Genomic DNA, 24616 nt, shown 5'->3' on the forward strand with positions numbered 1-24616 from the left:
CTAATCAAACTCACATGCGCCCAGGCCGGGAATCGAACCCGGGTCGCCTTGGTGAGAAGCAAGCGCGCTAAACACTGCGCTAACCGAACAACCTTTTAGCTGTTCTCGCCTATTGAAATGTACATCAAAATCAGCAGATGTAAAGACAGGAATAATTTGAAAAAAGGAAATATTGCGGTCTTTATTCTGAAAACACTTATGTAAAGGTTTGCTATTTTGTTTTCCAGTCACTCGTTATTTTTCACAGCTAATGCTATTTAAAACCAATTTTTTATGTCTCATTTGTTAAACTGTCAGACTTCATGCTTAACAAATCCTTCATTATTCCACAAAGTAATGTTGAAAACCAGTTCAAATCATTGACAAATGACAAAACATATGTATAATACAGGATAATACATGGTTGGCCATGGCTTTTGGTTGATAATTGCCCAAGTGGGAAGAATAATTGCCCGAGTGCTTCTGCCTATAAGTTAACACTGTTATAACCACTTACAATTAGCTCAGATTAGATAGTTCGTTCCTAAAATGTTTCTCAAACATGTTTAAAGAAGCTAAAAGTAATTATCTGGTTTTTAAAAAGGAAGCATTAAGAACAAATTTAAAGGACTTCATAAAATAAAAGGGTTGAAATGTTTATGCTTTTCAGTGGTCTATGTAAGTGTTTATATTATAGAGTTTTAGTGATTAGATTGTGATATGTTTGTGATTAAGTTTCGTAGAAGGTTACACTTTTAATGATATATTATGAAAGATGGTTTATGATTTATTCATCATATGTTAGTTTCTTTATAATTTCATAACAATTGGTTCATGAAATGTCAACACTTTGATTAAAATGCCTTTTTTCACAAGTAATTATTTGTATTTAAACCCTCTTATTCAGTCACCCCTCCAATAAAGGTAGGTTACCTGCTTGCGTTTTGTCACCTTGCTATCCACAATGCACATTTTCTCATTCACATCGAATGTAAAGTAAAAAGCTCCTATCCAGCATCACTTAGTTTATTTACCTGATTGTCTGTCTTGATTTCACACAAGTGCGTTTAAAAATCAATGAGTAGTCTTATCTAAGATATGAATAATCGCAATATCTTGCTTAATACTGTGCGGCATGATCTTGTGCATGTGAACCTGCGTTTTTACATTACGCAGTAAGACTAGAGTTGTGTCCCTTGCCATATCGAACACGTGCAATTATTGAGTCAGATCATTGTGTTGTGCGTTGAAAATGCTCCAAAAGGTTTTCGTTGTGATGCCAGTAAAAGGAATTGAATGAAGGTAAACATTGGGTATGGTCGGTTATGTTTACTTGTCAGTCATGTAATTAAGTAAAAATAAAAAAAAATATAATCGGGGAATGTAGTTCCATATCGCTGACTCTATGTTGTGTTAAGAGTAAAAGTTCTGAACAAAATTGAAAATCCGGTCGTCTAAAACTATCAAAACTTTGCAAGAGCTTACTATTGACAAAGTTCAAATCTGGTATTTTCATGGAATTGGTATTGTTTCGTAGGTTGTTTGTGGAGGTTTGTGTTGTTGGTCCGTGTTCCTGGTTTTTGAATGTTTGTTTTTCTGTTATATGTCACTGGTATTGACCCTGTTCCATTGGACGGGGTTTATGGTTAACTTATCGACTACGGGATTTGTTTCTATAATTTTATTTTTGTTCTTGTTGGCGTCGTTGTTTGCGGGTGCAAAAACTCCAGCCTCAAACTCGAAAACCTGTTAATAATTCAAGCCAAACTTGGTACACGTATTGCTGGACACATAACGTACATTTCCATTGGCTAGGCCCATATCTCTGGCCTTGATAATTGCCAAATTATTACTCATGTTTGACTAAAATTCAACAACAAACGAGTGTTGGCATTTTTTTCCGCGGCGCTCTTGTTTAATCATGGTGAAATATTACTGAGTACGGAAAGTAAAAGTTTTCATTTGGCCGAATGAATGAGAAAAGACAATTTACACTTTTTATATATATAGTATTTACACGAATATTTAATATACAATATCTAAGATGAAAACACAAAGATAAAGGTTGTGCCGTGTCATGCAAACTAACGATGCTTTATATAATCTGAACTTTATAACAATTTATTAGTTTGTTTCAAATGTATATAAATATAAAAAATGTTAAAAATACAAAACAACTGCCATATCATATAAACACATGTATAATAAAAATACAAAACAACTGTCATATCATATAAACACATGTATACATAAGCTGTGTCCGTCCGTTTATCATAAATGGGATTCTAAAAATCCATCAAATGTGAATGTGTCAATAATATTAAGCTTATACAATTTGAAACCCCTACTAGCTCCAACTCACTGGGAGAGTCAGAAAACCTTCTCACCGATTTGAGAAGATTAGGATAAAAAGGACGGATGTTGCCATTTCTTCGTTGTCGAGTCGTCATTAAGACGCTAGGGTTCTTCTCCAGATGAGACTGTGTATTTCACTGTAATAAACAAAAATCATCATAAAAAACACACGCGTTATCCTGTACAGTTCTCCAACGTATGGAATGAAATAAGTTATAAATTACTTAAATTTTAAAAGGCAATGGTTGGATAACTAGTTTGAGTGCATCACACGTTATTCGTTATAAGTCTTTGTATTTTACTAGTTTTATATGTATCTCAACACATGTTTGTAAATAAACACAGGGAGTCTTCTCGTCAATCAGTTGAATAATGCACACGAATCCCATTTTACAGCAAAGTTTTGCACGGAAACCAAACAACGGCATTCAACAGACATGTTTACACTTCAAAGAATTGTCAACAGCGTAGTAAGAAGCATATTTGGTCATTTGAAGAGAAACCAATGCAAAATGTACATGTATGGAGGCATGGCGTTAGTATGAGCCCGCCTCTTCAGAAGGTAGTTAGTTCCACGTGAACCATACGAATACACACCCTATCGCTGATGACAGCAGTCCTTTTTTGGACATAAGAACTCGATTGACATGATATTGATGTGACAATTGTTTTGAAATGCATTCGGTGTATTGGGGCGAAGTTAAGGTCACGATCGTTCAATGCTGGAATGGCATGTTAAGTTTATTTGCAAACAATAATATTCTCATTTTAAAATGAAAAAAGCAAAGCAAAGCAGAGTGTTAGCCTTGGAAACACGAACGAACAAAAACGTTTATACCAAACCGTTATTACTTCTTACACGCATACCTATTTGATATTCTATAGATATAAAGGATAGTTGGATATTTCAGTGTAAGATATGAAGATATTTCACCAAGTAAAAAACACCAACAGTTTTATTTCAAGGGTAATGAAGGTTAACATAATGTCCAAATACTGTTTTAATTTCATTGATAAAAAATACCTCCTTTACAAAATATTGATGTAAATATAATATACTCTCTAAACAGCTCCTAGATATTAACCTAAAATATCACAATTACATCTCATGGACATTTACCAAAAAAAAAACTCTACTCTAAGCTTACAGATGTTCACCTCAATGTATATGCTTACCTCATATTTCCCCTTAGAAGTTCATATATGTAAAACCTATATACTCAAAGTTACAGTTTAAAGATGTTAACCTAATATGCTCCATTTACAGCTCATATATGTAAACCTTGTATGCTCCATTTACAGCTTAAGGATGTAAACCTTGTATGCTCCATTTACTGCTTAAGGGTGTTAACGTTATATGCTCCATTTACACCCTAAGGATGCTAACGTTATATGCTCCATTTACACCCTAAGGATGTTAACGTTATATGCTCCATTTAAAGCTTAAGAATGTTAACGTTACATGCTCCATTTACACCTAAAGAATGTTAACGTTACATGCTCCATTTACACCTTAAGAATGTTAACGCAACGTGCTCCATTTACAGCTTCAGGATGCTAACCTTACATGCTCCATTTACAGCTTAAGAATTTTAACGTAACATGCTCCATTTACAGCTTAAGAATTTTAACGTAACATGCTCCATTTACAGCTTAAGAATTTTAACGTAACATGCTCCATTTACAGCTTAAGAATTTTAACGTAACATGCTCCATTTACAGCTTAAGAATTTTAACGTAACATGCTCCATTTACAGCTTAAGAATTTTAACGTAACATGCTCCATTTACAGCTTAAGAATTTTAACGTAACATGCTCCATTTACAGCTTAAGGATGTTAACGTATCAAGCTCCATTTAAAGCTTAAGAATGTTAACGTTACATGCTCCATTTACACCTTAAGGATGTTAACGTCACATGCTCCATTTACACTTTAAGGATGTAAACCTTAACTGCTCCTTTTACAGCCTAAGAATGTTAACGTTACATTCTCCATTTACACCTTAAGGATATTAACGTTACATGCTCCATTTACAGCTTAAGGATGTAAACCTTGCATGCTCCATTTACAGCTTAAGAATGCTAAAGTTATATGCTCCATTTTCAGCTTAAGGATGTTAACGTTACATGCTCCATTTCTCCATTTACACCTTTACACATTAACTGCTCCTTTTACAGCTTAAGGATGTAAACCTTGCATGCTCCCTTCACAGCTTAAGAATTTTAACCTTGCATGCTCCATTTACAGCTTAAGGATGTAAACATTACATACTCCCTTCACAGCTTAAGAATGTTAACCTTGCATGCTCCATTTAGAGCTTAAGGATATAAACCTTGCATGCTCCATTTACAGCCTAAGGATGTTAACGTTACATGCTCCATTTACAGCTTAAGGATGTTAACGTTATATGCTCCATTTTCAGCTTAAGGATGTAAACCTTGCATGCTCCATTTACAGCTTAAGGATGTTAACGTTACATGCTCCATTTACAGCTTAAGGATGTTAACGTTATATGCTCCATTTTCAGCTTAAGGATGTAAACCTTGCATGCTCCATTTACAGCTTAAGGATGTTAACGTTACATGCTCCATTTACAGCTTAAGGATGATAACGTTACATGCTCCATTTACAGCTTAAGGATGTTAACGTTATATGCTCCATTTTCAGCTTAAGGATGTAAACCTTGCATGCTCCATTTACAGCTTAAGGATGTTAACGCTACATGCTCCATTTACAGCTTAAGGATGTTAACGTTATATGCTCCATTTTCAGCTTAAGGATGTAAACCTTGCATGCCCCATTTACAGCTTAAGGATGTAAACATTATATGCTCCATTCCCAGCTTAATAATGTTAACCTTAGATACTCACCTTACGGCTCATAGTTCTAAACCTATCATAATAACCCATAAACAGCTCAAGAATTACAACCGACTATACCCCATGTACAGCTCATATATATTATCCTGATATACTTCTATATATATTACATATATGTTAATCTTATAAACTTTTTTCATTCCTTCTATAGTTAATTCATAGATTTCAAACATTGTTTTTTAAAATTTCATAGATATAAAGTCATAATACCAGACCTCCATCCGAGGTATCCTTGTTTCGCTTACAGATGAAGCAATACGCAACGACGCCAGCTAAAATAGCAATAAATACCAATGTCCCGACAACTGCTCCGATCACCAGTGCAACATTTCTAAAATACAAAAAAATATACAAAAAAAAGTAATCATGAGGAAAAACGGTTGTATTATGGTATTTTTTCGGAGTTCATTTATTGTTTCTAATGGAACAGCATTATTCCTACCATCCCTACCATGTCCTGGATGACCACTGAAACTCTTAACACGGAAAACATTAAGAGAGTTTTGTTGTATATTGGAAACACTTCTGTATAAACTAAATGCATAAGCGTTTTGCAACGGTTCTGTTGCACGATGAAATTAAATCTTCCTAGCACTGCTACAATTTATGATCAATGGTACATTCCTTAAATTTCATAAATAAATAATGCTATGTAGGGTGGAGAATGATTTATTTTGTAAACCCATTTGTACTTGTAAGGTTTTTTTGTTTATAAAATGAGAGTTTATGTACCACACCTGTCTAGAAAAGTATAAACAACCTGTGGTGACCTCATAGTGCATAATTCACACTTCGAGTTTTCATTATTGAAACTTAAAACAAACATGATTGAACACTTCACTATTCCTTACTTCACGATTTTTCTGACCACTGTTTATCAAAAGAATAATTAAGATCTAAGATTTTTTTATGTCATCCCCGACTCCCAAATTTGCCAAGAAGCAAAGCTAAAGGAAGTTGTTAAGCAAAGCTTCTGTATTTGTTTGTTAGATGTAACGACGAACTGATAGAACATCTTCGAACTTCCCTGGGCATGCTTTTTACATTGTTTAAATATTTGAAATACGAAGGGGTTTAGTAAGAATCACTGCACATGTAAAAGCAAAACGAAGCATGAAAGAAAACTTCATCCAATGTAAAAAACACACACAATATGGTAGCAACACAGCACTGATATCGACACACCAATGCACATCTTTGTGGCACAAATATTTATAAGCCCGATAATCGCAAAATTCTCCTTTTATTGATATTTTTCATCATTTTGGTCAGGACTGGTATTAAATATTGGTCTTAATTCTAAGAACGATGTAGCTAATCGGATTACTTGTTATTAATAATTAACCAATAAAATGAATGAAGTCAGTGAAGTGTGGCCATAAGATTAACTTACGTTGTTTAATCATATTACACCATCCCTGGTTTATGTTAACGTTTGTACATAAGGCTAACGTCTGTGTATATATTGTATTGATGTAGCTTACCGGATTACTTTTTTATTCATAGCAGTCCAATAGAGTGGATGAAATCAATGATGCATATCCATAAGATAAACACAAGTTGTATATTGAATACAACCCAATTTTTACCATGTTATTGGGTCTAACTGATATATTTATACAACTTTGATCACGATGTACATGTTACTCAAATGTATACTTACATATGAGCACAGCATTTTTCGTAGTTAAGTCTGTCATCACAGCAGCCGTATTCGCAATATTTGACCACGCCCCCTTGTGTATTGCAGTAGTCTGGCTTGCCTCCGAGAACACCTTAAAAACGATATAATGTAATGTTTACCTCTGAGAGAAGACGTTTTGTCTAACGCTCTATATAAATGTTGTATACGACTCCATAATAGGAATAACCGGAAGAACTGTGATTTTATCATGCCTCTTTCCATCGGAAATAATCTTACATGACCGAAAGCTAATTTTTGCTCGACCGACACACACAAAAAAATCTTTCTCTATATCTTATATTCACATACTTAACGATCACCGTGAAAGCACATTCGAAACATCCACAAGTAAGCAAAACTTATGTATTATGTTAAACGTTGTATCTTTTTTTTGGACAGCCATATCATATCTTCATGGTGAACATTTTTGGAATAGCTTCTGTAATATACAATAGTCGTACAATACCCAATTAAGGGACATACAAAAAGTGATGTTTAACATTATTTTTTCTCAAATAATGACAATAATTACCTACAACACATGATTAGTATGAATGGTCATTTATTGTGAGAATGTACTAATAATAATTTATTAATAATAAAGTAATTTATAAAATATTAATCGTATATGACTATTTTCTGGCACACAAAATATGATCTGATGAAAAGCGCAGAAAAATCTGTAAAATTCTGACGTGTTCTAATTTCTCTTTCAAAATGTTGAAACAATTACATAAATATTTACTTATAAATACAATCAAAAAGCTCTGGCTGATACTATAATAATCGTGAGTAATAAGTTTAAAATAGCAATAACGATTATTTTGAAGGAGCAGTCATCCGAAGTAAACATTGTTATCGAAGATTGTAAATAAATGCTGTAAATATTCAACAAATATAGAGGTATGCTACTGAAGGCAGTACGAGCAATATTGAGATTTGTTTTTAAACTAAACATATCAACATGCACTTGACTATACAAATAAGAAAATGTTACCACTTACATTAAGTTAAACTTTGATTTAAAACAAAAAAAATCTACTAAAATAATTCTTATATTAAGTTAAATGTATAACTTAAATTGAAAAAGGTACTTAGATGATACGCAATTGAGTTAAACTACGAATTAAAACAGAAAACATACCAAAAATAATTCTCGATTTGGTTAAACTAAGGATGAAAAGAGTAAAACAGTACTTACATTGGGTTAAACTAAGAATTAAAACAGTAAAAGCAACTAAAATATCGTCCATTTTGTCAAATTATGTATATTGCACTGTATTTCGTGACATGAGTATGATTCACAGGTACGTAGATGACAGGTAAACCACAGACAGACGCGTTACCTGCATTGATCGACCTAGTTTAGATGTAATGTTGACAAATGGGGTTTAAGTCGATTCATTCATGCTATTTACCAAATGGGAATGAATACAACGTATTTACAATATTCATAAATAACTAGACGTAATTTAGTAAATGATATAATGTACTTCAGGACTACTTCTTATTCAAACAATATTATTTTAAGGATATAAACGCAAAAATCAATCAATACAAATAATTGTAAAGACAAAATGGAATAGACAAAACGGTATAAAATGCAATGGTTTAGCATTTCCTAACACACATTATTCACTATGTAGGGAAAACATTAAGTCGGCACAGTAGTAGTTTATGCCGTGCATATATTTTTGTAATTTTAAAGGCGAACAGTAAATGATGATTGATTTTTTAATGCATTTTCATGCTTTGCTCACGCGACGTTAATACTTAATACATAAAATCATATGGTTTGTGTACATCCTTTATAATAAATAGCTACGTGGCCACAATATCTCTATTTTAAAAAAAAGACCAAAATCGCTTTTGAATGGCTAATTTTTCATACCAATTTTGAACTGCAATCCAGAATAAAAATAAGTTTAAATAGAGAATACTAGGTTAGAGCCGTGGGTGGAGGAAATTAATCTAGCTAGGCGGGGGGATTTTACCGATAAATTCCGTTGCCACGGCACTAACCTAGTATTTTATTAATCCTGTTACTTTGTTTATTAAAACAAGATGAATTTTATTATTTTTTTTATCTCTAGGTCCCCATGATTAAATGTGCCCAAAGTAAGTAAGTGAGCGAGTACAGGAGTACGAAAACTTGTTTATGCACCCTAAAGTTTGTGCCTTTCCCACCCTGCCATTAATAATGCCCTTCAAGCTCAGCCTAGACGTGTTTAAGAATTGCACTGGTTTGCAGACCAATCAATGATACATACAATTATAGCTAAACACCAAAGGAGCCAGGAATAGAATAGTTTTTTTTCTTTCTAGAGATGTGTTTACTCTGGCAGAAGGTAAAATTAGGCTTGCTCAGAAGTACGGGCCTAAAGTCTTGTTTCAAAATTAGATATTAATTTGGGTTAAATTCGCTTCTGACTTCACTTATATATTTAACAAGAAATTGATGTCGAACGGTAAAAAAAATGAGCTAATGAGCCAATCAATTAACGTAGCCTCTACATACGGGATACTGCTAAAAGGTAGGACTCTGCATACCAAATATATGTTAAAGCTCATTTGGCAACCTACAGAATATGGAGCGAAAGCAGTGATAGTGTTCGCACTTATTTAATCCACTTACTCCGCCCTTCGTATAGTCACGTGATAATTTGGCGCGAAAGTTGAACAGCCTACTGGGCCAGTATTCAATATTGACCTTATCCTTATCCCCTTCTGGGTGCCGACTATATTTGATATTACTTAAGAATTATTCCAACTAAGGGACCAGTTCATAAACTACAGAACAATGCTTTGAATATTTTCCACGTTGTATGATAAAATGTGAAGTTTAGTGTGTTTGATAAAACTTTACACTTTTACTGATAATGAAACCTTAATTATAATAGCCCTGCTTATCATTTTTAAAATTTTGATTTTAAATACCAAATCAATCATAACAACTCGGCCATCTCCGGTAAGTTTTGAGATAGATACTGGCCGAGGTGTTCCGATTGATACCCCCACCCCATAGATGAAGGTTACACGGTACTATTACAATATCCTTTATGTTTCTAAACCTCCTACGCAGTAATCTCCCTTGGCGACAACAAAAAGCCGAGTTTTGAAAAATTAACATTGAGCTTAACTGTTTGTTTTGAAAATGTCATTCGAAAGAATGAACTCCAGATAATTCCCTCTGAATGTATAGTAATTTTATCCCCGTTATATTTACTCAAAAGTAAAATGTGTTCACAAAAACAAAAATACAATATATATTTAGCCCGGAATTCACATAACTGGTTTTCCCATGCCGGTATAAATAAAAGGTGAATTTCATGCTATTTAATTACATGTATAAGACCAATGCCTCTTATTTCTTCCGAAGTAACGTGTGTATACTTTTGGTATAATTTAGTTTGTACCGGAGGATTAGCTTGGAAAATAAGAATATCTATAATTCCGGACTTAAACTATTGTAACAATATTATCAACCATAATGTCCTTCGAACATATGATATATACAGACCCATCAAAACGCAAGTTTCTAATCGTAAATTTAAGTTAAATCTATTTGCTCTATGAATACGGCCCCTAGTGTAAGTCTCACAAAATGAGTGTCGGAAGATGGTTAGTTGTCGCGGCTTTGTGAATATGTTATAATAGCACATATAATGAATTAATTAATGTTTGTTCAAGCACCGAAACATGAACGTTTATTGCATGTTTTTTTTAAATCATCAACTTGCTTATTTTTAGATTGTTATAAATACCTACGTATGGTCGCATAGTACAGAACTTTGCTTGGATGACCTTGTGAAGTTTTAGGACGAAACGAAGATTGTCAAATAAATATTTTAATTGTGTACATGAAAGTGGTAAATACCATACAAGAATGAAGTTGTATGAACCAGTAGTAAGGTCGAATCATACCGTGCGAATCCTATGTATTTTTTGTGTGTTTTTTCTGTTATTTTGTTTTCGGAGTTTCGAACTATTTTTGAGGCAGCACAATCGAAAACACATATGCATGTGCAGACCTTAATTATGGCACATATCTCGTAGAATACCTGTCCAACGTTTTGACCAATATTTGCAGACAACTTGTGGCCATCCGCGGCGAGTTCTAGCCGCATATGGGCATGTGAGAAATGATGTAACAGAGTTGTATGCGTATTAGTTTTCAAGCTTTCAGTGTGTGTATACCACGAGATACATTGCGTCATCAAATGCTACGTCGGAAGGCAATATTTTGCTTTGAATGAAGACTTCAAACAAAGATAACTTTACTATTTCTTTACCATTTGAAATGAAACATAGCGAAGTCTGCGCCGCTTACTGAGCCTCGCCTTCGATCTTTTACCTGAGTTTGATTGAGAGTTTAGTTTCTTAAAACACCTCGACAAACCTTAACGCAAAACTGCTGCCCGATGGAGCACTGTCAAAACGTTTTTTTTGGAAATAGGTTTATCTAAGTGCTGGAAGAAATTAATCAACTCATCAAACTCCGGTAATAAAACGGGGCGGGGCTCTTTAAGCGGAATAGAATGCCCTTTGTTTCATTTGAAATGGTGAAGAAAAAGAAAAGTCTTCTTTTTTAGAAGTCTTCATTTTAAGAAAAGTGCTGCCTTCCGACCTAACATATATGATGTAACTTATCACATGGTATACACAAACTGGCTTTTACTTATTTGTTTTCTTTATAATTCCATCAAATTATCTGATTTCCCAACTTGTCAGACAATGTCATATATTTCCACATACGCTTCTTACTTACGTGAATATATTTTTTTTCAACACAAAATTGTATTATACTTTTATTCACCAGTAAATAAAACAAGCACTATATAAGTAGCAACACAAGCAAACTCTTATCAGCATACACAAAGAAAACATTTAAGAAACATAAATGAATGTTAAATTAAAGACCAAAAAACTTGGATATATAATATTATGCTATTCATAGATTCCATACTCTTACATTTCACTAAGGCCATTATAAACAGCTTGTTTGGCATTGGAAAGGTATAGTTAGTTGAAATCGTTCGTAATAATGACTATATGAGCCAGTTGTTCAGACCTTGGATAAAGTTAACAACGTCGTTAACGTCATCGTTGTTAACTTTCTAAACCTTAATGGTCTAAAAGTTTCATGGATAAACCTCTGGACCTGCTGTATTTCTAGTAATATTTGAGACAACTGTTTCAGCTGTACTTGCTTATTGACATATATTAGCACACTATCAAATAGTTCACGTTTCAAAATGTACTTAATTAAACACGATTTTAACTAACAAAGTTTTAAACAAGCAAACATTATTAATCAACACCTAGTTGCTCAGCTAAAGAATAATCAATAAATCGGTATAGTCTGTTAACAAATATATGTAATGACTCGATATTAGAACAAAACTGTGTTGCCAATTCAAGGGATATACAGTAATTCGGTACTTTCATGTCTCGGCAGGAACACTTGAAACAAGTAATTTGTATAAGGATGTCCACATACTATTTCAAATAAGCCAGGGCTTGTTTTCATAAAAGGTCATCTCAGGTCATTGCATTACTTAACTCATTTGCTTAAGTAAAGTATCTCACTAAGTTTAAAACACTTCTATTTCTTTTAAAAACTTGACCATCAAAATATTAGGAAAGACTTTAGAAATCTAAAGTGTAATCATTGTTGCCAAGAGTGTTTATTTATAAATGCCAATTGCAGTGTCGGATATGGATGATATTATTTTGTGTTCATGGGTATAAAATTTACGAATGAAAATCTATTTATGAAATTTGGTATGCAATCAATCGTATTTTTATATGCTTTTTGCACTGACGTCCCACAGGAAAAATACTTGAAAAAAACGGACATAATTAGGCCATCATAAGATGTTCTAATACACGCGACTCTTTCCATATGGTGGTGGTTCCTGCATGCCTTGGTTGTTCGGAAAGGCGGTGCCGGGGCCCACATATCCCGGCGGAAGGGGTGGCTGTGCTTGACCTTGCTGCTGACCATAGAATGTCTGTTGCATTGGGATTCCCTGGGACGTTTGGCCTGAAATATGTCATACTAGTAATCGCATTCAATATATTATGAACACAAACGTATATATATATATATATATTTTAGGGGGCGGGGTCCCCTAAAATTGTCCAAGTTTACTATTTATTTCAGTACAGAAAAAAGTAGTATAATACGCACAAAATGCACCATTTTAGGCTAGAAATTGATAAAAATTCCTTAGGGAGTACCGCTCCGCCTGCCAACGTATTCAACCAAATGAATTTCGGTTCGGAGGAAGGGGCGCAAAAATCTTGCTCCGCCCTGCTAACTTGAGAGTTTGCTTTGTATACAAAAACAGTTACTGTTAAAAACACAACTATCACCGTGTATAACTCGGCATAATTGCACTGTGTAGAACACGGAGATATATATACTTCATGCTAATTTATGATGTGTACATAGTTAAACCTCATATGAATACTGATGCACATTTAACCGTCTCCATGGCCTAGTGGTAAAGCATCCGCCTACCAAGTGGGAGGTCGTGGGTTCAATCCCTGGCCGCGTCATACCAAAATACGTAAAATGTTGGTGCAAGTAGCTCCCTTGCCTGGCGCTAAGCATTTAAAGGGTAGTGCTTGGAAAAGTGGTGTACTCAGTACTGGTTTAACCCAGGAAAGTTGTATCCCGTGTATCGGTGCTTTACACCGAGCACGTAAAAGAACCAAGGAGAGCTAGGAAAAAGAGCTAGGGTATAGCACCCGGACTTCCTTGTATCCCACCACTGTCTCTTCAGCGTGCTGTCCCTTCAGCACAAAACAAAGGACCCCGATGGAAATAAGTGCTTGCACTTTCACGGATTATCTTAGACCGCAAGTCTAAAGAAATACATACTCGTGCTTATAACGTAAGGGCCGTCCGCCGCCGTGGTGACGGTACGTCCATGTGTAACACGTGACCGCGTCATACAGCAGACACAGCAGACGATAACGCTGACAATGCAGGCGACAAGAGTCACAGCGCCAACCACAATTCCGATAATAGGTCCGATCGTAAGGACGCTTCCAGCCGTGTTCGTGAACTTCTTCAAACTGGAAATTTAAAAGAATGTCTACGAACCACTTCTCACAAAATCGCTTTAGTTTTAGACTATGTTTGACTCTAGAGTTTCCATTGTTTACATGGGATGAATAATAATGAAGTGTTCTTTACTGAAGTTAATATTTATGTGTTGACAAATTGTCTGTCCATGCCTTGTGATCTTGGTTTTTAAGCTCGATGTAGATTATATAACGTGTACTAAACATATACTCAAGTTTACGGCACATGTACCCTAATACAATATAACTTAGCAAGCTTGTCAGAAACACAAAACAGGACAACAACTTTTCACAAGAGACCACTCGTTTATCAAACAAGAAAACACAATTACATGTAAAAGGATTCAAAAGAAGGAATTTAGTTTAATTCAAAAAGGTTTTGGTATCCATTATTACGACTGTTCCTTTTATACCGGCGATTCTATTTTTTAGGGATATCAATTGTGTCCGTGGTATAGTCCGTGTCAGTCACAGTTATTTAAATAACATACGCTTATAAAAACATATTATCTGTAACCATGCTTCAAAGTCATTGGAGTGTGATATGTGTATATGAATGCTCTAGCGCGTATCATAAAAGAAAGAAAAAATAGAATATTTTAATCCTACCCACACACCTACCTACTAAAGTATTAAATAACTACATTGCCTTTCTACCTACCAACTTTTAATCTATTCTAATTATTTTACTTAATCTAACTAGCCTGCATGCCTACCTGAATCAAGCTTAATTTGTTAAAGACACGAGTAGAAACAATTGATATTAAAATACTAATAAGGGCAGTTTTAATGGAGTTGTCAGGGTAAAGTTGTAAATATTTTTCAGTACAAACCTATTTGTATCACAGCATTTATAATAGCCTGGGTGTCTAATGTCATGACAACATCCAGTTTGGCAAGTGATGTAATAAACATCGTTTAGTGGATACACGCTTGATAACCACTTATCATAGGAACGGCAGCTTTCGGTACTGCATTGCACTAAAAACATGTGATTTGAGGATATCTGGCTAAAAATGTCAATAATATTTCAACATAATAGTACATGTATTTGAGAAATTTATAAAAATGGATTTACTATTATAGTATCATAACACGTCCTACTTGGGAGACGGAATCGAAACAATGCAGTTCATTTACCGCTGTATCTTTTCAAAAGAACCTATAATAAGCTATACGATATATCTTTTTTTATCAGAAACAAGAAAAAACGTAATGCACATAATTGGTAACTATTTTCATAATTTTACATATAATACGTATAAAGTGAAATAACATTAATTTCATACCCAAAGAAACAATAAACACGAATGCTAAAACATTCATAATATCCGCCATCCTGTGGTCCAAATGGGTTATCATCTGTAATCTGAAATTATCATTGTCAAAACGCCTTGAACTTCAGTCATGTTATCTTCTATAGCGATTACTTTGATAATGTATCACGGGTTCTATGAATCGTTTGTTTTTCGTTTTTTCTTTAAATTTCAAAGTAATTAAGAATTTGCAATAGTTGAGCCATTGTGTTATTCTTGGGTGACGCTAAAGTCATAGTTTTACCAGTTTCAATGCAAACCGAAAGTAAAAGTAGAGCAAAATCAATGTTAAATAAAAAATAAACATCTAAAACTCTGGTCCATCATTATTTTAGCATAAATCAATAGGATCCAAACCAGTTAATGAAACACAAACAACAATGAACTATCTTAAATAAAAAAGTCAAATTGCGTTAGCCAGAAACCCCAACATCAAAAAAGTAAACAAATAAATTCATCATTAAAAAGGCATGTGTAAGTAATCTTAAAACCTTCTATCTAGTGTCATCTGATTAACCATAACTGAAAATGTCAACCGTAGATTCATTGAAGAATTTCTTCGTTGTAATATCTACACACTCCTATTTTCTGTGTATTTAAATTCCCTAAACCAGGAAGTAAATGCATTGTTCAATAAATATAAGAACCCTTCTACCTTTTATAAAAGCTGCAGTACGATTTGATCTTTTATATACAGTCTTAAGTACATGTTGAAATGAGAATCATCCCTAACCTTTAAATTTTGAGGTGCATCTATATTGTGTTTAAGGATGCAGGTCTAAATATATACGTGCAACATCTCTCTTTATGAGATAGAGACGCACCTCTATGTTATTATTTAGATCTGCACCTCTTAATATAGAGATGCACCTTTTATTTCATTAATAAGATCTGCACTCCTTAAAGATGCACTCATGCTCCCAAACATGATTTACCACAATTAATCCACTTTTTAATATACCAAAATGATGAATAAATGCCGAAAACAATGGTTCTTATGAAGAATACCGAGTATAATTTGTAATTAAGATGTGGAAAACACGGTATTTCTACCTTATGCGATGATAGTAGATTACAGTAAGCATTTTAGCACTCACCAATTATTTAATATTTTTGCGTGTTAAGTTATTTAATACACGGTTAATATTGTGTTATCAGTTATTTCCATAATTGCATTATTTAGTAAGTAGTTAAAGGTTTATCACTCAAAAACTATGTTTGTTATACAAGTGTAAGTATTGATTTTGAATAAGAGTGCCACTTTAATAAAGAGGTGCACCTCTTACCTATACTAAGGGTGCACCTCGAGTTTATAGAGATCAACCATAAGATGGGGACTTTTGACCCAAATGGTACGCCATACTTTAAAGTTAATCTTTTATTTCCCTCTGATTAAAGTGTCACAAATGAACTGAGGGAACTTGTAAACATTGTATTCAACTGATACACATCACGTTGCGTAAGTTGTATTGTAAAAGATAAATGAATTTCGAATATATTACGTTCGGAAGCGAACACTATATTTATAATGTAGCAATTATGAAGTTTGATTGCGATTGTGATTAACACTAAAGACATGTGAAACATCACCAACGCCATTTGAAACGACTTACACGGTAGTTTTAGTCCCATACCGGTTTCACCGGAGGGGTTTTAAGGTTTACCCTCCGTCCGTCCTTCCGTCCATCCGTCCACAAAAATATTGATCCTGCGAAAACTCAAGAAGTATCAAAGATAGATTAAAGAAACGTAATATGTGGAAAGAGGGCAATATGAAAATTATGCACATAAGTTTATTTCTTTCGTCAGACAAAGAAATGCAGAGTTATGGATCTTTACCTATTCAAAAATAGCTATTGACTGAAACAAAATCTCGGTTCTGAGATAACTAAAAAAGTATCCAAGCCTGCTTAATGAAACTTTGTATATGGAAAGAGGGCAGTGTGGAAATTATGCGCGTTAGATTTTTTCGTCAGAAAAGGTAATGCTCAGTTTGTGGATAGAGGGCAATACGTCAAAAGTAGTGATGGGTGATCTGGTAGATTTTACGGCTAAAACTGTTGCATTATGATGGATAAAGTTTCCTGTAAATGCCATTAGTTCACTATCACATGGGCTGGTTTATCCTAGGGTAACTAAGTCATCCTTCCAAATGATCCAAACGGACAAGCGCTGTTAAAGAAAACATGTGACCATCACCTCTAGGAATCACGGGATTATTACGGTGGAGGTGATATTGGACCTGTTTTCACATTATTTGAATGATGGAGGGGATTAAAACTAAACCTAACCCTTAACGTTATTCCAAAATCTAATCCCAACAGTACTCGATTTTGGGGCAAACGAAAACTGAACATAATATTTTAAAAATACACACTTAACTCACACATATATTTTTTCATTACGTTAAATCGGACATTACGCGTTGTAATATTTTCCACTCGTTTCATTCCAAATATAAAATATTTACTATTTAACCTCACAATACGTATTGTACAGAACACGCTGTTTATAGGTGTGCCACAGACGGGTGCCTTTATCTACAAGAGATTTGATGCAAAACAATGATGAAAAACATTCAATGACAAGTTTTAAACGCCTTCCAAAAGTATAGTTCTGCTACGGTCACAACGCAAACCAGCCCAGCTAGATATTTGCCGTGTAAAGTGCGCTATAGATATTACCACGGGAATGTTCACATCATTGCTATAATGGTAACAAAAACAACCATACAAGAAATAGAAATACAGCCTTAAATAGTTTTATTGTTATATTGAAGACTAGTGAACTTATAACATTGAATACTATGGCCAGAAGTGATAAAGCAAATCGCTTTCCAAACCATGTACCATGGTAACATTTATGCCAATTGACCATACTCGATAACAGTAAACTTCAGACATCCCCCAACACAAATATAGCAAGAAACGCTCTGGACTAGAAATGCACACGCATACGTCAATGTCCTGAACTTATACGTACTGTTCACATGCTAGTATATTCCCAACTCTAAAAGTGATACAGCTTTATCGTGTTATCACAATTTCACTTATTATACTTATTATAGTGCGTTGTTGCCAATGATTGGCCAATAAGAGAACGCAGTCAATATAAACACCATCATCGGGACGCAAGCAGCATGAAGCCCGAACTGATTTTATGAACGCTTTATGACACAGGCCTATATTCTATGACAAACTTCAAACTTGCCAAAACGTTTATTTGAAAACTTGACAATATTTCAAGTGATCTAATTAGTATCCAAAGCCATGCTTGCACGAGAATACTAAACTACACTCTGGAATAACAAAGCACATACATGATACAGGGATTTACAATTAGTTTAGTTTAAACTTATTTAATTTTATAACGATTGTGAAACAAGCTATTGCAACTTTTGCACAAAGTTGCGCGAGAGTGTGGTCTTGTGTTATGGGGGAAGCCGGAGTACCCGGAGAAAGCCAACTTGTCCGGCTTCGTGACCACGAACCAAACTTGCGCCCAGGCCGGGAATCGAACCAGGGTCGCCTTGGTGGGAAGCGAGTTCGCTAACCGGACAACCGAACTATAATTACGATTATAACCTTTTTTATGATTAGAACTGGTAAATTATTATATTAACGTTTTATAAACTATATTCATTAATTCTATTTTTAGTTCATAACTCAATCATTTTTATTCATTATATATGTGTATATATATATATAAGTTTCAAACTACTATAGATGATACCTTTCTTCAAACAAATGCACTAGCTATATGTTGGTACTACTTATTTATCAATGGAAAACTATCATTCAGTTAGTACGGCAGGAGGCCAATTAACTGAGCACAATGTAAGAGTGTACACGGAAATCCTCACTGCTTTTAGCTAAGGTTCTTAAACCCTTATAATGAACCGAACAATATGGCTTCTGTTTAAAGAATAATTTGAAATGGGTGGATTCTTAAACAAAGTATAATTGTTTAGCTTATGTTTAACGTATTAAGTTAATACACATTTGTATAGAACATCATAAATAACATCACTGACTTAAGTATAAAACCTATATAGGTTCGTGATAGCAGACATATATATTTACCCATTTCATGGGGCAGAATATGCAAAGAAAAATAATATACCGTGAGTGATGAGATTGAAATAATAAATAGTAGCCACTTTTGCATTGGTTTAAAGATACACATCGAAAGAAAAAAAAACTAATTTTCTTTTAATAATAGGGAGTGAACAAATGAAGTTTGTCACAAAGTCAACCTAATTTAATGTACCTATTGACAATAAGATGGTGTTTTCTAACCCATTCGATTAACTGAAAAACATGAAGTGAGCACACCAGTGAAGGTTGGTAAGTTATTCCTTTTAAAGGTATGTAATATTTTCGTGCATCTAGAACCATATAATATAATAAGGCTTCAGAAAAGAATAAATTCAGTTATATATAATATTGGTTTAGATTGCACACAACGTAACAAGTGAAAACGCCGAAGAAAACGCGAAATCAGGTGGTGGCACACGGAAGAAACCAATTTTGGAATTAAAATTTTGATATTTCTTAAACTCTTCTTCGAACTTTACTTAAGACATTTCTTATTTAATGCGCAAAATTTCTATGTGTCGCTTTTGAAGTTGATGTCTTAGATAATAAAACAAATAAGTTTGCAAATAATCCGGATTTGCAAACTTATACCGCATGCTGACAGGATTCGTATTGGAACATATGGCCTGATATTTCTCGTTCAAGTCGAGCCTTATTGATTCACGCATGCAGGCATAAGCGTCTGCATTTCCCACGGCAGTCAATGCTACGGCATCCACTAATTTTGTAACAAGTACATCTGAATTCACACTCTCCTGGTAATCCCGTCCTGCAGATAAACTATCATCTGCATGATAAGCACCATAGCTTTGAGTGTGAAGTGCTAAATTATTTGAAGCCTCACGTCTTTAGAGCGCGTTATCGCTTCAATTTCTCTCCATTTTTCAGGATTTACTTTAGGGGGATTCAACTTCGTGACATTTCTGGCACGAGGTACTTATCTGCCAAATCATTCTGTTTTTGTCTGTCTTTGTCTTGTCAATGATTTTGTCAGTCAAACTGACCAAAGGTCCCTAAATCGATGAGCCTTATGCTTCGCTCAATGACAACTGCGGGAATGTCCTCAAATATATCAGCCGCAGTAACTTGTTGGCTGCAGCTGGCCTGGTCAGCGACATCAGGCGTTGACATTGAGGAAGACTCGTCTTCACTCTCATCGCATGGTTCATGTATGAATTCGATCTATGTCTGACTTCAAATGAACAAAATTTTGAATCATCTCTTGCATAAGTTCACTTTGCCCCTGTTAGCCCTTCGAAATGGCCAGCAAATCATTCTGTGGTGCTCGAAAATTATCCCGTTTAGGCATGTCCGAACTCTCTTCCTGAGTTCAGGGTATATCTGTTTCAGTTGGACAAATTTCTTGTGATCTTTTTTTTTTGCAAAATACCACCATTGCTATCCAGTACGATACACTGTTTATGTCCGAGTGTTTGATTAAATAGTACAATAATTGCAAATAAGACTATTATAATTCACGAATAAAATTAAATAAATCCAATATATCATTTATTTATATATCATCTATCAGTTAGCACTCTACAGTGAGTATAATATTGATGTGTACTCAGCAAGGGCTAGAACGCAGTTGACCAGTAGGTCTGCTGACGCATATCACACGGGGGCCATCACGTGACTTAGTTCTGAAGGAGAATGTAGTTTCCATTGTAGTCTTAATAAATATTTGTCGGTAAAAAGAACTTCCAGCCTGCCCTCTGTTTTATTTAACCTCTTTTTAAGTAAATTTTTCCGAGAACTCACGGGCAATAAAAAAACGACCAGCATTTTGGTATTTAATTGTGGGATAAACGATAACAGAATATTTTTTAAGAAACTTTAATGTACAACATACATACGACATCATTCAGGAGCAGTAACAATAAATTATTCATTTTTTTTTTGTTTTTAAAAAGTGTTGAAAAAAGTCCAGAATTTCAAAGAAATTCGCTATATCGTCTGTACCTTCATTTTGCTTCATAGAATGATTAAAAGAAATAAGGTAAAACAGTGGATTGGTTTTAATCGTGAGTCGTGAGACCTGAAAATGTTTCTGTTTAGCCCATATAATATTGCTGAAACTTGACAAATATATCTATTGATTTGAAAGAAAATTGTTAGCATAACTAAATATGTACAAAACAAAATGTATACATACAGCAACATAGTACAATGCAAACATCTCAAAAGATAGCAAGTTATTAGAAGTTTGAATAACACAGCAAATGTCATTAAGCAATAAGGTAAATGAGCACACATAAATACTATGTAATAAAACATGTTAGGGTGGATTATTTAACGTTCTTTTCGATTATCTTCTGAGTAACAAAACACCTAAACCGATTTTACTATGTGGTGCAGACTTATTGGGACATTATGAGGCAATAATAAAGATAAATCTGGCATGATTATTTCCTTCTACATAATAGTGTACAACAGCATTAAATACAAGCGTATAGTAAAATGGTGGTTTATATTAGCAAATATTAGCAAATACATGGTTCGTTTCTAACATATTCTTATAGTAACACTATGAGTAGAGGTAGATGTAAGAGACATACAACCGCAGTGATTTCATACCGTAGCAGGCTCGTGCATAGTATGAATCAAGTGAGGGAGTATATGCTATGCATTGTCAGATATAGTAAATATTATATCTCAACGACCTAACATTCGTACGTTTATGACAGCCCGCAATTGGCCAAGTTAGTTTTTCAGCAAAAATAATAATGATTGAGGTTACTGTGAACGTTAAATGTAACCTAAAAACAAGCTACTTCCGGTTTCAGAACACCAACGTTTTTAAAACGATTCGTGTATGAATTTAGAATGATTTTTTCCAAGGCCTTCTTTACGTTCAGTTGCAAAAATAATACGGTTTGATTCTCGAAGTGAGTTTCGGCAAATACGCAATTATTAATATAAGATATATAAAAGAACAACAATAAAAAGCTAATGTAGTCTTTTTATCTCTGTATATGCATTGAAATATACCTTTATTAAACACGTAGTGGTGTAATACACACCCTCTTATTATGTCGGATTACGTCACTTATGTTGGAGTTCAGGTTCAATCGAATACATTTATCAAGTATATATATCACAATTTATGTACATCATAAACAAATAAATGTCATATAATTTTGACATGACAACATAGTGTAACTATATTGTAAAAATAGTGTTTAAATAAATTTGACAAGCAAGAACAAAGTGAAATACATCATCTACAATATATTCACACAATGACCAATAGCGACATTCGCTATAGTTGATTTGAAACTCTTTTCAATCAAAAGGGTGTGCCATGATCCCGCATGTAACTAAACAGGGATTAAACACATGAAAACAGTAAATGAAAATTCTCAAATTTGTCTCTTATACAAACAGCGGTGAATAGTTAAGGTTTGTAAATATTTTGCGGAAATTTAAGTGTAAAACATATCATACGTTATAGTTAAAACTCGGTAAAGTTTAGCGAAGGATATTGTAAGTGTATGTACATGTGTAATTCATTTGTTCAATAAGAATTTGTGGACATTTTGGACATAAAACATAAGTGAAAATGATGTTTCAGATAAAAACAAATCTTTAATGACATGTCCTCATTATCTTCGAATTTCTGTCATTGGGAAAAAATGAAATAAATTAATGCATACATTCCAATTAATGAAACATGAAACGAGTAAAGAAAACTGAATAAGGTCGAATTCATGAAATGTTGAAAACATCAAAAAATAGCTACAAACCATACTGTGATGATTTTTATTGTTACTGATTATTTGTAGATTTCACAAGAGTGTAATAACAAAAGTTTAACATTTTGAGCGATGTAAATTATTGAAGAACAGTAAGCAGTAAGGCGTAAAATTAAGGCACTAAGGACACTGAAGCGAGACTGGATATAAACTGCAGTTGACACGTTATCAATGCCATATGAAATGTCTCATTCTCAGGTGATCCGCAAGTCATTCTTACATTTTGTAGACCATTAAAGATGCACTCTCACTCCCAAACATAATTACCACATTATACATAACTTTGTTAATATACCAAAAGATGTGAATAAATGTCAAAAACAGTGGTTCTTATGAGGGATATCGATTTTAATTTGAAAGAATGGTGCAGAAAACAGGGTATTTCTACAATATGAAATGATAGTTGATAAGAGTAAGTCTTTTAGCTTTCACCAATCATTTAATATTCATGCATGTACAGCTAGAAAATACATGGTCAAAATCTTGTTAATTAATATTTATAATTAATACTTTTCAAAAGTGCATTGTTTAGTAAGTTGTTTAAGGTTTATCACTCAAAATTTATGTTTGTTATGCATGTTTATGTAATGATTTTGAATACGAGTGTCACTTTTAATGACGTCAGTTAATGTTTGTTTTGTCAGAAAGACCTGGCAAACAGCGCATTAAAACTCCGGACGTTTGGTTATCCAATCGTTACGGTGCCACATGTCTTATGTTACTATGGTGACCTCTACCTACAGATGGGTAACATACTCAAACTACAGTAAAACCACGAGTTAAACGATGTTGCGAACAACCCATTTAAGTCTATTAGGAAATGTCTTACAATGTAGTTTTAAAGTTTTAACTTAAAAGTCGAAAGTTGACTTCAAGACTGATTACGTATTGCGCTGTGGAAATCGCCTATATTTTCAAAACATGTCTCGTTTAATGTGATAGTGTAGAAGAAAACAACAACAACAACAACAACTAAAATGATTAAAATGCAAAATGTTTTGTTTCACAAAAACACACCAAAAATATATTTTTTTTTAAAAAGGAAAAATATTATAGGTATCTTCCATGGCCGAGAGTGTAAGATAGGTTCATTCCGACCCTGCACGAGGGTCGGGATGTACCTATCTTACACGAGCGGCTATGGTAGATGCTTTTTCTCCCACCTCAGTTAAGCAACATTAAGAAAAAAATGTATTTTTTGCTGGAACACGTTTGTGCTTAGTGAAAATAATTGCGTATGGATATGCGATAGCTCGTGGTTGTCATGGATATGCGCGCAGTGATCCAGTTAATGTTAATAGTCAAATCGGTCTTTTTAAATAGTTCTAAGGGGAATGAAGCATTATTTCGTGAATGGTGCTTGAAAACTGTTTTATAGTGACATTTGAAGCGAGAAGTAATTAATTAGCATTCTAAATATTACCATAATACAAGATTTCCTTGGTGCTACTGACG

General features: G+C 34.0%; 2 protein-coding genes across 5 annotated transcripts; both read right to left on the bottom strand.

Annotated features, from left to right (window-relative positions):
• Nucleotides 1-1964: 1964 nt before the first annotated feature.
• Nucleotides 1965-8256, bottom strand: LOC128209988 (uncharacterized). Of its 4 annotated transcripts, none has more exons than XR_008257091.1 (5): nucleotides 8100-8256; nucleotides 6878-6989; nucleotides 5430-5545; nucleotides 5206-5227; nucleotides 1965-2471 (listed from the first exon to the last, which is right to left on the bottom strand). XR_008257091.1 is itself a non-coding variant. In XM_052914269.1 (4 exons), exons 1-4 carry the CDS (start codon nucleotides 8149-8151, stop codon nucleotides 2437-2439), a joined length of 315 nt encoding a protein of 104 aa, XP_052770229.1. In that variant the 5' UTR covers nucleotides 8152-8256; the 3' UTR covers nucleotides 1965-2436. The 4 variants fall into 4 exon arrangements, 2 of the variants coding, with proteins under 2 accessions (XP_052770229.1, XP_052770230.1); XR_008257092.1 differs by having other exon boundaries at nucleotides 5425-5545; XM_052914269.1 differs by lacking the exon at nucleotides 5206-5227.
• A 3437-nt stretch (nucleotides 8257-11693) lies between these two features.
• LOC128209480 (uncharacterized) lies at nucleotides 11694-15895 on the bottom strand. Its single transcript, XM_052913527.1, has 5 exons — nucleotides 15801-15895; nucleotides 15283-15362; nucleotides 14827-14974; nucleotides 13788-13984; nucleotides 11694-12944 (listed from the first exon to the last, which is right to left on the bottom strand). The coding sequence occupies exons 1-5, from the start codon at nucleotides 15854-15856 to the stop codon at nucleotides 12781-12783; spliced, it is 645 nt and encodes a 214-aa protein (XP_052769487.1). The 5' UTR covers nucleotides 15857-15895; the 3' UTR covers nucleotides 11694-12780.
• Between the last annotated feature and the right edge of the window lie 8721 nt (nucleotides 15896-24616).

Source organism: Mya arenaria, chromosome 11 (genome assembly GCF_026914265.1).
Source record: "Mya arenaria isolate MELC-2E11 chromosome 11, ASM2691426v1".
NCBI classification, from domain to species: domain Eukaryota; kingdom Metazoa; phylum Mollusca; class Bivalvia; order Myida; family Myidae; genus Mya; species Mya arenaria.

Coding starts and splice junctions, on each gene's coding strand:
- LOC128209480 (XM_052913527.1), bottom strand. CDS start 15,856: ATGAATCTACGGTTGACATTTTCAGTTATGGTTAATCAGATGACACTA. Junction 13,985..14,826: donor AAATGCTGTGATACAAATAG/GTTTGTACTGAA, acceptor TTAAATTTCCAG/TTTGAAGAAGTTCACGAACA. Junction 12,945..13,787: donor CCCTTACGTTATAAGCACGA/GTATGTATTTCT, acceptor GACATATTTCAG/GCCAAACGTCCCAGGGAATC.
- LOC128209988 (XM_052914269.1), bottom strand. CDS start 8,151: ATGGACGATATTTTAGTTGCTTTTACTGTTTTAATTCTTAGTTTAACC. Junction 6,990..8,099: donor AATTCTTAGTTTAACCCAAT/GTAAGTACTGTT, acceptor ATCGTTTTTAAG/GTGTTCTCGGAGGCAAGCCA. Junction 5,546..6,877: donor GAAAAATGCTGTGCTCATAT/GTAAGTATACAT, acceptor TTTGTATTTTAG/AAATGTTGCACTGGTGATCG.